Below are 14,581 nucleotides of genomic sequence, written 5' to 3'. Positions count from 1 at the left end.
TGTGCTTGCTTAAACAAATGCTGCTTGATATTGGTTGACAAAGCATTAAAAAAAGGCTGATGGACGAAACATTTATTCTGTTTGTGGAGGCAGACAGCAACGAGTCCTGCTTTATATTTTGCAGATGTAAGACGGCCCCTTCATTCCCCGAGGTGTTCTCGTTGTTTATCCGGGAAAGTCTTCCCGAGTCTCAATCCTCTTTGTCAGGAGGAACTTGCCAAACCCTTTGCAGAGGCGGGCAACGTTAACCACCCCCCCCACCCGTCATGCCAATTGAGTTATTTCGCAGGGCATGTTCCAGCGTTGGGATGCTGTTTAGCCAGTTTCAATTAATGTTTTTTTTAGTTCATAAGTTTATTTTCTCAAAAATGTTAAACATTGAAGGTGTGAATTGAATTCGACATTCTAAACATTCGGACAATTGCAAAAAATATTACATGAGACCACACTTTAAGTACAGATAAGAACAATACGTACTATGTTAGCTTTGTTCTAACAGTAAACATGTAAATCTGCACGTTCTACTCAAGCAGTGGAGCAGTAACATGATGTACTGTGTGTGTTGGCTACCCATTAGTTGCCTGGCACAGTTGAACGTTTCACTTCCCAGAAAGGCTTAATTGCTTAATCACTCTCTGAAAAGACAAAATATAAAGCAGTCCATAAAAAAGGTAAAATAATGGTAATGTCCAAACACATTCAATGTATTTATTAATGGTTACACTTTTGTCTCAAATAGGATCATGTGAATGCACTGCACTATATTTTACTGTGTCAGTGTGGGTCAGTGCTGGCCCTTCAACAAAGCAACTCGAAACGCTTTCTGGACCTATAACGGCAGAGAGGATGATGATAGGTAATGCATGTTGTTGTGGTGGTTTTTGTTTAAAGCTATGCGAGGAAAGCCGGAGAAGCCGGATGATTCTGAACATCGGGGGGAGGACAAACTCCGGAGGGAGAGAACGAACCCCCCAGAGAGACGTCCCGAGCCAGGGAATCGAACCGAGGTCCACTTTGCCGAGAGGCGCTGCGTCGACAGCTACATCGGGCACCTGGAGATCCTGCACACACATTTGCCACCGCATTCGCAAGGAATAGAAGTGCCGAACATAGCGGAACGCTTCGCTACATGACCGCAATGTGCACATGGGGCAAACGCGGCGATCTCAGACGCCAGTCACTTCCCGCACTATTACACAAATTGTAAATGTAAGCCTCCAACGACGAGGCTGGCTCTGGGAGGAGGGGCTGACGATTCTCTGTGTGGGGCTTTATAACAATCGCGATGGTTGCGGTTTAAAAAAGGGACGAGAAGAGGCGGAGACGGCCGCCGCCGTCGCAGCGGCTGGGAGATTTTTGAGTTTTTTTTGTAAGAAACTCCTCCACGCAGAGTCAGGAAATGGCGTCACCAACGGATCCACGAAGTTGTTTTTTAAAAACCGTGGCGGCGTTTGTGGTGCGGGAGGGGGAAGGGGGTGGGAAGGGAAGGGGGATGGGATGGGGGATGAGAAGGGAATGGGATGGGAAGGGGGATGGGAAGGGAAGGGGGTGGGAAGGGGGGTGGGATGGGAATGGGATGGGAAGGGGATGAGAAGGGAATGGGATGGGAAGGGGATGGGATGGGAAGGGGATGGGATGGGAAGGGGATGGGAAGGGAATGGGATGGGAAGGGGGATGGGATGGGAAGGGGATGGGATGGGAAGGGGATGGGAAGGGGGATGGGATGGGAAGGGGATGGGAAGGGGGGTGGGATGGGAATGGGATGGGAAGGGGATGAGAAGGGAATGGGATGGGAAGGGGATGGGAAGGGGATGGGAAGGGGGATGGGATGGGAAGGGGATGGGGATGAAAAGAGAATGGGAAGGGGATGGGAAGGGGATGGGAAGGGGGATGGGATGGGAAGGGGGTGGGAAGGGGGTGGGATGAGAAGGGGATGGGATGGGAAGAGAATGGGATGGGAAGGGGGTGGGAAGGGGATGGGATGAGAAGGGAAGGGGGTGGGATGGGAAGGGGATGGGATGGGGGTGGACAGAAAAGCAAAACGTGGCACCGGATTAGCAGAAACGTTGAACTGCAAAGAGGAGGTTGTTGTTGTTGTAGAGAAATAAAAGTAGCGGCAATGCCGCCGCCACCACCACCACTCTGAGCTCAAAAATAAAAGTCCCTTATCGTCATTACAATTAGCACCGCCTTTGTTAAATAGATGAATGTATGCACCCATTTGAAAGGCAATGGTTTTCGAGATTCTAGGGTTAAACAGATTCCAAGATTGTCTGGCAAGAGGGCACACACGGCGTGATTGAATCTACGTTGCTCTGAACATGCACTGCAGCTACGTATTGTTATGAATTTAAATATGCCCTAAAGTTTGTGACCCAAAGGCCACGTAACCGTAACAGTTCCGTACAAAGCGATGTATGTGCCCCCCCCCCCGCCTCAAACAATGGCATTAATAACGCCGAGTTTTACAAGGTTTGTAAAGTTTACGTGACGTCCCACGTCAACCTGCGTCCTGGCGTTACACACACACACAAATACTGGACGTGTTGTTGTGCACTGCGGCTTCAATGCAGCTGGTACGCAAATTCCATTCAACCACAAGTCGGAGAAAAGAGGTTCTATATCGGTACAAATGTAAACTGGGAATAGCAAAAGACGGCAATCCTGTGACTTACGATAGGATGATAATAATAATCTAAACGCGTGCCTAACGAAGACGACGCAGATCGTGCACGCAGGCTGCCGCTTCGCTGTCACCACGACGACAATTACCAACGAGTAGAATGTGAAAGGGTTTATTGGGGCGTTAGATCGCGTACACATGAATGTGTCGTCAAACCCGCCACCACCCGGCACAGCCAACTAGCACGGTTTGTCACGTAAACAGAACGTGGCAATTCGTTACTAGTGCAGCACTAGTGTGTAGTGTATAGTGTAGAGTAATGTACAATGTAGTGTATAGTGCAGTGTATAGTAGTGTATAGTTTAGTGTACTAGTACAGCACTAGTGTATAGTGTAGAGTAGTGTATAGTGTATAATGTAGTGTATAGTGTAGAGTACAGTGTAGTGTATAGTGCAGTGTATAGTAGTGTATAGTTTAGTGTACTAGTACAGCACTAGTGTGTAGTGTATAGTAGTGTATAGTGTAGTGTACTAGTACAGCACTAGTGCGTAGTGTATAGTGTAGAGTAGTTTATAGTGTAGTGTATAGTAGTGTAGTGTACTAGTACAGCACTAGTGTGTAGTGTATAGTGTAGTGTATAGTAGTGTAGTGTACTAGTACAGCACTAGTGTAGAGTAGTGTATAGTGTAGTGTACTAGTACAGCACTAGTGTATAGTGTAGTGTACTAGTACAGCACTAGTGTGTAGTGTATAGTGTAGTGTATAGTGTACTAGTACAGCACTAGTGTGTAGTGTATAGTGTAGTGTATAGTGTAGAGTAGTGTGTAGTGTACTAGTACAGCACTAGTGTATAGTGTAGAGTAGTGTACAGTGTAGTGTATAGTGTAGTGTACTAGTACAGCACTAGCGTGTAGTGTATAGTGTAGTGTACGAGTACAGCACTAGTTTGTATAGTGTAGTGTATAGTGTAGTGTATAGTGTAGTGTATAGTGTAGTGTACTAGGACAGCACACCGGTGTGTTGGAGAGCCAATCCACGTTTACAAAGTGGATTTACTCATCAACACACCGATGTCATGTACTCTTAACGAATTGCCACCTTCTGGTTGCGTCACAAACCTTACTTGGGTGGAGGGTTACGACACATTTATACTTACGCGATCTAACCCCACTTTTATTTTAGTGAACAATATTTGGTCGCGAGAGCCTACGCGTTGCAAAAAAACCCTAAAAAGCACACAAATTACTCTTCGGTAAAGAAAAAATAAAAGAAATAATAGATCACAATTTGTTATTTCTACGTGACTTTACCGAAAGAACCACGAAAGCTTCTAATTAAGATAAAGAGCACAAATTGTTTGCTCTTAAAAACACTTCGTGAAAATCCATTCCAGGGCGTCCGTGCGACCGCGCGCGGCTCGTGCCTCCACCCGCCACGTGCGCCGCCACTCCACACCGCCTCTTCCCTCGCGCCGACGCCGGGCGGGGCAGACGTCATCACAGCGCGCGCGCGCCCCCACACGCCGCGCTCGCGACCACCGCCGTGTGGGGGAGGGGCGGGCGAGGGTAAGGGGGAGGATAGGGGCGGGGCTGATTGGGGGAGGGGGGGTTGTAACTCGGCAGCGGCTGAAGTTTTACCCCCCCCCACAAACCCACACTCTGTGCCGCCCCCACCCCTCACCACCGGAAGCGACGTCATCCGTCATCCATCCGCGTGCTCCCACGATTTCCCGTCCCCGCCAAAAACCCCCCCACACGAGTGGGGAGAGGAAACCCACGTGGTCCGCGCGTTAGCCAATGGGGCGGCGAGAATGTGGCTGTGGGGGGAGGGGGGTTTCACTCGAGAGGGTTGGCGGGGGGGCTGTGACCAAGCTGGGAGATGTTGGGGGGGAGTGAGGGGCGGGGCAGCGGAGGATAAAAGGCGGGGCCCGTGGGGGGGCGTGGTCAGAGTGAAGTAGGGGCGGGGCTGCGGGGGGGAGGGGTTTCGTTTCCGCCTGCGCGAGACTCCGCGGTGTCTGGCCGCGCGGGGCGGTGCGCAGCGGCTTCAGAGGCGGCGTTTAAACAAACTTTTATTTTATAAATGTTTCACAGTCTTTATTGTTTTTTGCTTAAGTTGTTTTCTCGTTGATGTTCGCGGTGCGGAGCGGGTTTTTTTATTCAAATCGGCGTAAAAAAAATTGGAAGAAAATGTTTCGCCTCGCGATCGACCGACCCCCTCCTCCTCGCAAGCCATCAAGAAGAGAATAATTTAATTGATTTAACACAAGAACGTGGAACGGGGGTGGGGGGTTAAAGTAAGATTCGCGACCGGTGCGGTACTTATCGCGACAAGGCAATTAAGAAAGAAAGAGAGACAGAAGGAGAGAGAGAGGAGAGAGGGCACCCAAAGACGGTGAAGACGACGCGCGGCTCGTGACTGGGATCCAAGTCTTGTTGTTGCGTTCGGCAGCAGACGGCCGTCAAGAGTAGGAGCCGCACAACGCCACCAATCAGCAACAACACCACCACCTGCAACACCGCCACTACAACGTCTGCAGGAGAAGCTACGCGACTCGCAACTGTAACACGAGCAGCGACAGCAGCCATAGCGCTACCACCACCAGCCAGCAGCAGTAGCCACGGACATCGCCACCACCACCACTCGTAGCAGCAACGGATCACTACGCCAACATCGACACGAATACCAATAATAGTCACACTGATCGTAGCACAACCCCCAACACTATCGATCGCCACCAACAAAGATCATAGCGGCACCACCAACAACCACCACCAACAACCACCACTACTAACCAAGAGAATCGTCACCAACACCAAAAGCCACAAACGCCGCCGCCAGCAGCATCATCAGTAACACGACCACCCGCAGCGGTCTTCACCGGTGACCCTGTAACAGTCGGGGTAACAGTCGTGGTAACAGTAGTAGTGTGGAGGAGGGGTAACAGTAGAGGTAACAGTCGGGGTAACAGTAGTAGTGTGGAGGAGGAAGGGGGTGCAGAGAGGAGAGACCGAGTGGCGTAGAGGTGGGTGTGTGTGTGACACGACGACGAGGAGGAGGCGCTCCGCACCCGGCCATGGAGACGCACGTGTCGTGCCTCTTCCCCGAGATCCTGGCGCTCATCTTCAGCTACCTGGACGTGCGCGACAAGGGCCGCGCCGCCCAGACCTGCTCGGCCTGGCGCGACGCCGCCTACCACCGCTCCGTGTGGCGCGGCGTGGAGGCGAAGCTGCACCTGCGGCGCGCCAACCCGTCACTCTTCCCCTCGCTGCAGACACGCGGCATCGCACGAGTGCAGGTCTCGGACACCACCCACACACACCACCCCCAACACCACCCCAATGGTTCATCGCCGCTGTGGCCGTCTTCTCCCCCCCTCTTCCCGTCGTTCTCGATCTCTCTGACGCTGTAGCGCGTGTACACACTCACTCACGTGTACACACGTGCACACACACACTCACGTGCACACACACACTCACGTGTACACGCACTCACGCGTACACACACACACTCACGCACACACACGCGTGTACGCACACACACGCGATGGGAAGAGGGGTGGGAGAGATGGGCCCCTTCTGTGTGGAGCAGCACCGCTCGCTTGTGTACCTGCTGCCCGCGCGCGTGTACAACGTGGATAGTTTGGTGATGTGTGTGTGTGTGACTGTTAGTAGTTGCCTGTGTGTCTTCTGTGTCTGGTGTGGCGAGTGGTTGCTTTGTGTGGCGATGGTGTGTGCGGTCATTTGTACACGTGGTGTGTTATTTTTGTGTTCGCCTATGGTGTGGTGTGTTATGTGGTTTAGTGTCTTGTGAGGGTGTGCGAGTACATCTGTGAGTGCGGTATGGCATCGTCTACTATGGTAATGTGTGCATGTACAGTACATACAGGCGTACTGTACACGCGTACTGTACACACATGCAGCTTCAATTTGTGTTGCGAGTTTACACTCGCGCACTGTACACTACTGTACTCGACTGTACCGGCACTTGCTCTGTGAACTATGCATGCAACCATGTACTTTACACTGTACACGCGTACTGTGAACTAAACACAACCTCGTCCATGTCTACACATTGACACGTGTCACATAATTGAGTCGCGAGCACACGCTTGCTACACACACATCATTCGCTTTTCCTGCACACAAACTCTACGTATACACTTGCATATGCACACATGTTCCTGCGCTGCATACTTGGTCAACCGGACTTCTACAATCACGTCTGTATACTCGCAATACTATTCGTGTTTAGAATTTTCGTTCTATACGCGAGATTTTGTGAAGCGTGTGGCGTCTTAACTAGTTTCTTACACTGTGTGCATTGCGCAGAGGTGCTGGGTATTAATTCAACTTCATCCATGCAGGCACCTTGCATATGCTGTGCTTTTTTCCCCCATTATTCAGTTTTCCCGAAAGTACTCAAACCTCTATCGCCGTCCGCCCTCGACAATTAAGTGGTACAGAGTAATTCCATCGGGTTCTGTCGAGGTCCCAACAAATGTCCTTCTTGCTCGACAAACTTATTATACGGTACCAGACTTTCGGTTTTGTTCATTTTATCTTTTAGCCCAACTCTTTTTTTTGTAGCTTTTGATGTTAAATGTGGCATCGTTTTCAAGAGTTTCCACTCTTGTAGTTTTATAAAGATTCGTGGTCGGGGCAATTTAATGCGTCCCTAATATTGATGCATTTATTTTCTCCAGCACTATCTTTGGAGAATATCTTTTACAAAATGTTGCTTGCTCTGAGCCTTGATGAGAAGTTTGACCCCCTCTGATTTTAGTATTCTGTTACGTTTTTCAATCGGCGCATAGGTGCTCTGCGTTATATACAGTAAATAGTTGTATTATTGCCTTTAAATGTAACGCCTTGATTCGCGGGATCTTGGACAAATGCATAATTTCCAGTTTATTTTCGCATTCTCATATAGCCTGGCATAATGGTGTTTGATTTCCGTATTTTTCTAGGATCTTTATTGTCATTTGTAGAAAACCTTTTTTTTCTAAATCCCAATTGCCTTGCCTCCGTTGTACATTTATTTAGTTCTCTGGTCTTGGTGAACAGTTTCCGGTAGGTGTACTAAGAGACTAATGGGCTTCTAGTTATTAGTCGGTTTTGTCTCCACGCGTGAGAAAAACATCACGACGCAATTAAATTGTGTAAACATTCAGTAAATGGGTCTCCTTTAATCCATCCACTACGCATTACGGTACTGTATAGTGCCATGTTGCTTGGTTAGGGTTACTATTTGGGGATGTTTCGGTCTTTTACTTGTAGTGTGCCTGAAAGCGATGAAGGTTTGCAATCAATGCATATGCCTGGTTTGGAATGTAGATCGGAAACGTGGTTTCTGACACGTACAATGGGAGAGGCAGTAGATTATGCATGCTGGGAATTGGTGCTGCAATGGTTTTGTCCATCGGAAGGACTTTGATGAATATTATTCTATGTACATCTCATTTTAGGACTCTATTAATCGGCAGCCATGATAATATGGCGAGGCCCAGACATCCGGCCTCGCATGTTGATGCGGTGACTGTCCTCAATCCTTGCCCAAATTAGACTTTGCTATGGGTATTTACTGGTATAGGACGATTATACTTTAAGTGTTAGTCTTATAGTTTTTTTTCTAAGGGACATTCTCCATTTGTCGTGTTATATTTAGTGTGGAGCCGTGACGCAGTGTTTAATGCACTGTGCTTTGAACCCAGCGAACCGAGTTCAATTCTTGGCCACGGCACAATCAGCTGCCATTGACGTCTAACCGGATCCAGACTTCACAAAGCCACACCAGTGGTGTGAAGTATGATGACAGAATGGGGAGGCCTTCATCCAGCAGTAGATTTAATAAAGGGGCTGTTTTCAATGTGTATTCATTGTAATCGTGGAATGTTAGTGTATCGTTAAAAGTTATTCTGATTTAATGATTAGTAACGTTCGAATTGGTTTATTGTCAGTAATTGAACTACAGTCTGTTTTAGTATGGGGCTATTCTTACATGGGTTGTGCTGCAGATAGTCTCAGCCTTGTGGGGTAATTGTTGCATTTTTATGTAAACTATATTCAATTGTCTTATTAAACCAATTGATAGACTACTTTTATATTCACTAGTTACAGCTCTGCTGGGAAATACGCCGAGGTAAGATGACAAAGACATGAATTAAATAATACTGTACATGCAAATTTAAGACGTCAAATTTGCACCCGAAATAATTGGTCGTGGGTAGGGTGCATGGTTGCTAGACTGGATTAGACCGGGTGACGGAATGACGGCCCAAGGAGAGGGAACATGTCCAGCATTGGCTACGGAGGAGTGGCAAGATTGGGCTCCTGTGCGGGGGGGGGGAAGTTAGATTTATAGAATAGCAAGACTGAGGGATTGCTTTTGATTATGGGGAGACCTTCAGCCAGAGGTGGCTGCATCGTGCCTGTTGTAAGTGTAAATTTGCTGCATTTGAAGTCACAACTCCCCTCGTCTTCTGTACACATTTTGTTCACTACATCTTAACATGTATATGTACGCATACGCACATTCATGTATATCCTCGCATGGAATATAAAACTCGCATGTACGACCCGCATACTGCATATAAATGTGAAAGTTCGTGATTTTTCTGTACAAATGAACATTGAAGTGTGACCCCTTTCTCCCATTTTACACTATTTGCCAGCGGTGAAAATTCCTCATTCTTATGACAGGGACGAGTTCTTGCCGAGTTCTCCATAAAGTGGTACTTGGTTTTATTGACCCCGAATGAATCTCATGTGGAATCTACCCCCAACAAGGATTTGCACCTGCAAGCTTAACACCTGGTGACCTGCTCAAACTGCCACCGAGCCAAGGCCCCCTTTGCCAAATATGTTAACAATAATATACCATACACGACAGCAACAGCCATTCGCCACCAAGTGGCGGTGACGTCACCATGACATTTGTGCCAGGCTATGTGCACTTTACGGCCACGAAGTGTCAAACGCCCACTGGCAGGAGGTCACGGGACAAACCCAGGTGCCATGGGTTGACTGACGGATGAGTGGCCGATGCCACCACCTGTGCCCCCTACTGTGCCAAATGTCTGTTTTAGCCGCACGGCTCTTCACTCGTTCTGAAGTGTAGCTCCTCTGCCCTTGTAGGACGACAGCCTCCACATGAACAAACACATACTGTATACACTCATACATGTTGTATACGTCCATGCTGCATCCACTTAAGTACACTAACATATTCTCCACACACATACTCTCACACTAAGTAATTGATTGCACTCGGGATGAGTTTCGGATTGAATTTGTTGTATTCAATTTAATATTTAGATTTGTATGTTCAATTTGAATGATCTTTATAATTTAACCATAATACATTGCATACGAATTTACTTTCGTGTATCCATTTACTGTTCACTAATATAGGTTCACGATGTATATACGGGACATAAACTGACATGCACATACTGTATAATTGCACGTGCACTATTCGAATGCATATTGTGTATATGTACATAGTACATGGACTCCCACGTGCACCATCAAGTATACATCTGCCTGTGTTTCCATGTAACGTGTACATACAACGCGACTGCACTCCTGCATGCACACGTAAACACTGGAGGAGGACATGGAAGTCCTCGCGTTTCCCTTCACACAAGAAAGGTTACTGGGGGTTCCCGTACAAGGGAAAGGTCAGAGAGAGCACTCAGGTTACATTCCACAAAGGAATGGTTCCCAGGGAATGGTGCAGAGGTCCTAGGTTCAGGGCACGAATGGTGTAGGTGGCCCCAGACTGCCCTCCTCAAGAGACGGGTCCAGTGCGTTGTCGAGGTCCCCAGTTTTCCCTTCACAAAGTAAATGTTCGGAGTGGGTGGAGGGGAGCCAGAGTTTACTTTCACATGGGAATGCATGGTGGTGCCAGGCGGTCATTGCGTTCCTCTCCAGATGGCGAGGTCGAAGGTTCGAATCCCAACATGGTATTTATAATTTTATTCTGTATCATTGTCTTTTTGCTACTGTACTTACTGCACCGTATGGTGATTTCTGTTTTTCCTTCTGTGAAGTAGACCTTTTTACATGTTTTATTCATTTGTAAGATTTTGTTCCAGCGTTGGCATCTAAATGTTGCCCAATTTGACCATTACGCATACTGAACATTCATCATTTGTGATGTTCCCGCTGTTGTTACAGCTTTGATCTGGTAACTTTCGCCATGCAACAATGGTTATCTTGCACGAAACCATTTTTAACTCCATGTTCATCATGAGCACGGCCCTGTAACATGAAAATGTACAATAGTTTAATGTTTTGGACAATTGTGCTTATAATCTTGCTGAAAGGTTCCTGACCGCCTTCAGAAATATTAGCCTGCTGTACATTTTTTTTAGAAGGTCGTGCTAACCCACAAACGTGAGTTTTATTTTGCACCACTAACAATGCAATCTTTTATTTTCATCCAGGTTTCGTAAAAAAATAAACGTTTTCACCTGATATAAAAGGCATAAATTACTATTTTAGATCGAATAAAAAAAAAATACTTGTAACGAGGTGGGATGCTGATGGGACATTGTCTCCATCGAGAGTCCGAGGGAAATGCATGATGTAAGGGTGAAACATTTATGTAAAAATTGGAAAGTTGGCCATTTTGTGCTCTTACAAATTGGTTAATCACCTACAGGAAGTGGCCGGGTGGCTATGGGAGCTAATGGTTGTACTGGAGCAGCACATGGGTTCGACTAGGCAGCGACCCGTGATTAAGCCACATTCTTGAGTACAGTGAGTTGATGGTTTCAACCCGGTCATCACCGACTGCACAAAGTACATTGTTATAGTTTTGTCTGTTCGGGTTGCACTGGGTGTTTGTGAAAGCATGCTGCCCGGCATTTCGCTACACGTGCGGAGAGCTTCATTGTCAAAAGCCATCTCATCACGACTGCCAAAACCGATGCAGTAGTGTCACACAGATTGGTCTTGTGCATAAATGGCCTACCCCCAGCTTGGAGACTTTTAAGTATAAATAATATATAATGTATTGTATATTGGACGATTGCCATGTGGGAATGAAGGGGGTGCATTCCAGTGTTGGGTAAGAGGCCCACTTTGAGCGACTCCAGAAGTAGTGTGGTGGTTGGTGCCACCTTCCGGGGTCCATTCTCCAATGCGAGGTTTTGCTGCTGGAGGATTCTAGAAGGACGGCGTTTCCTCATTCCATGGAGCTCTTGACAGAGCAGTTGTCGATGTGATTAGTAATAACAAACAACAATGCGGCGTTTCTGCATACAAAATAGACTTCCTGGCACATGAACGTCAGTGACACAGCACATCTGTATTTCACAAACGTGTGTATTGAATAAAGGATTGTATTGATCGTTAGCACTCTTTTTATCCTTGAGTAATATTGCTCGAGTATTACATCTGCCATCAAGTGGATGTTAAAGATGCGTTGATGACCTTCAACATGCCCTCCGGGTTCCTTTTGTTAAGGTTTACATTTTAAATTCCCTACAATACAAAGACTTGCTGACTGGTAAGCCAGTGGGAGATCTACTATAACACCATCTATTTAATTCCAATCTTTAAAATTCGGCAGTGACTGAAGCTCTGCCTGTCTTTACTTGGTCTGTAATGAATGATACACCGATTCCGACTGATAATGCTCACAATGCATGCATTTTATTTTGCATGTGCGAATCCAGTTAAGATTTGTAAATGAGAGAAACTGCATGTAATAAAAATGAAATGGTGTTAACGTGACGCTTTTTTGTAAATAAAATTGTGACTACAGCCTATAGCAGTGTTAGACCAACTTGTTTTAATGCATGGTCACCCATGCATGCACTAGCCAGGCTCAAACCTGCTTGTTTTCCAGGATCTGACTATTTGGGCACATTCTAGGTAATTTAATCATCGGTTATGAACTGTGCAACACATCTTTTTAAATGTCCATTTCTTTCCACCTGAGACTGAACCTTTGTTTTGTTCGCTGTGCACTGCAGGTGCTGAGCCTTCGCCGCAGCCTGAGCTACGTGGTGCAGGGCCTCCCGCGGCTTGAGAGCCTCAACTTGAGCGGCTGCTACAACCTGACGGACGCTGGGCTGGGCCACGCCTTCATGCACGACACCCCCTCGCTCAGTGTGCTCAACCTCAGCCTTTGCAAGCAGGTGACCGACAGCAGCTTGGAGCGCATCGCGCAGCACCTCAAAGGCTTGCAGGTGCTGGACTTGGCGGGCTGCAGCAACGTCACCAACGGTGGCCTCTTCCTGGTCGCGTGGGGGTTGCGCGGCCTCAAGAGCCTCAACCTGCGCAGTTGCCGCCACGTGTCGGACGCGGGCATCGCGCACCTGGCCGGCCTGACGGAGGCCGAGGGCTGCACCGGCCTGGAGCACCTGACGCTACAGGACTGCCAGAAGCTGAGCGACGCGGCGCTCAAGTGTGTGGCGCGTGGCCTGACCAACCTCAAGACATTGAACCTGAGCTTCTGCGGCGGCATCTCCGATGCGGGCATGGTGCACCTGTCGCACATGGCGAGCCTCCGGACGCTGAACCTGCGCTCGTGCGACAATATCAGCGATGCGGGCATCATGCATCTGTCGACGGGCACGCTGCGGCTCGGCGGTCTCGACTTGTCGTTTTGCGACAAAGTGGCCGACCAGAGTCTGGCGAACGTGGCGCAGGGCCTGTACCACCTCAAGTCTCTGTCGCTTTGCTCTTGCCACATCAGCGACGACGGGCTGGACAGGATGGTGCGGCAGATGAGCAGCCTGCGCACGCTCAACATCGGGCAGTGCACGCGCATCACCGACAAGGGCCTGGAGCTCATCGCGGACCACCTGACGCAGCTCACGGGCATCGACCTATACGGATGCACCCGCATCACCAAGCGAGGGCTGGAGAGGATCACGCAGCTGCCCTGCCTCAAGGTGCTCAACCTGGGACTCTGGCAGATGACGGAGAGTGACCGAGTGAGATGAGACACGGCCGAGTGCCCCCTTCCGTCAACACGTTCGGTCGGCAATGCGTTTTTAAAGAGACGGTGGCGAGGACTATTTGTGGACGTGATGACTAAGGGTGGTGGTTGTGGTCGCGATGGCGATGTGGTGATCGCTAATGATGGTGGCTGCGATGTGGAGTTTTTAAGACATCGGAACTGAATAAAGTCTTTCTAAAATGAGAACCGCTGTCATGACCCTGAGCATGTGATGAACAGTGGAAAGCGCTGGTACTGAAAGTGAGGAGTGAAGATACAGTTGAATGTCTGGCTTTAAAATGAAATGACTGAAATCACTTAAGATGGTTGGGCATACGACAGGATTGAAAAGGAGGTCCTTTTTCAAGCATATTTGTTTGAACATACGCTTTGAATGCAGCTATTTTTATTAAAGTTTTTTTGTATAACTGACTTGTATGTTATATACAATACAATGAAATGTAACATGTAAACACTGCAAACAGTATTTTGATGGCACAATTGTAGTTTTAACCCCTTTTTTCTTTAATTTTCTTTTTTGCTGTTGAGCATGGCATTGCTTTTGGATTTTTCAGGTGAGGTGATGAGAGTGAAAAAGTGGGGGGGAAAAATACCAATTTTAGTGTCCTGTGAGTGAGCATCAGAGTTATATCTGTTAACATGGGCATAGCCACAAGATGAAACATTCTGTTGGAGTTAGCAGGCAGGAGCTCGTGCTCGTTTTGGCTTGGATCATTTTACTCTTAACAACAAAGCACCAACTGCTGCTTTTATTTTTATTCAATATGTGAAACCACTTTCGCATTGCAGCGTTTCATTTAACTAACGAGATGAAAAACTTAGACCTGCCCATGGCTCAGATGTCTGCCAATCAAGATAATTCTGCTTTTCTTTTCATATTACAATACTAGTGATGGATGGGGGTTGTCATGGAGAGTTGGAAAAATGGTTGCTTGCAAGATCTGAATCTCAAACCACTGCTCCCACTCGGGTGGGGCCAACTC

General features: G+C 47.8%; 1 protein-coding gene across 1 annotated transcript; it reads left to right on the top strand.

The window, feature by feature from the left end:
* The first annotated feature begins 5,278 nt into the window (after positions 1 to 5,278).
* On the top strand, positions 5,279 to 13,784 carry LOC144732913 (F-box/LRR-repeat protein 14-like). Its single transcript, XM_078614578.1, has 2 exons — positions 5,279 to 5,919; positions 12,607 to 13,784. Exons 1-2 carry the CDS (start codon positions 5,698 to 5,700, stop codon positions 13,579 to 13,581), a joined length of 1,197 nt encoding a protein of 398 aa, XP_078470704.1. The 5' UTR covers positions 5,279 to 5,697; the 3' UTR covers positions 13,582 to 13,784.
* Positions 13,785 to 14,581: the final 797 nt, after the last annotated feature.

Source organism: Lampetra planeri, chromosome 44, assembly GCF_965212315.1.
Source record: "Lampetra planeri chromosome 44, kcLamPlan1.2.h2, whole genome shotgun sequence".
NCBI lineage: Eukaryota > Metazoa > Chordata > Hyperoartia > Petromyzontiformes > Petromyzontidae > Lampetra > Lampetra planeri.
Note: the sequence above shows the minus strand (reverse complement) of the source record. Positions and strands in the feature narration are given on the sequence as shown.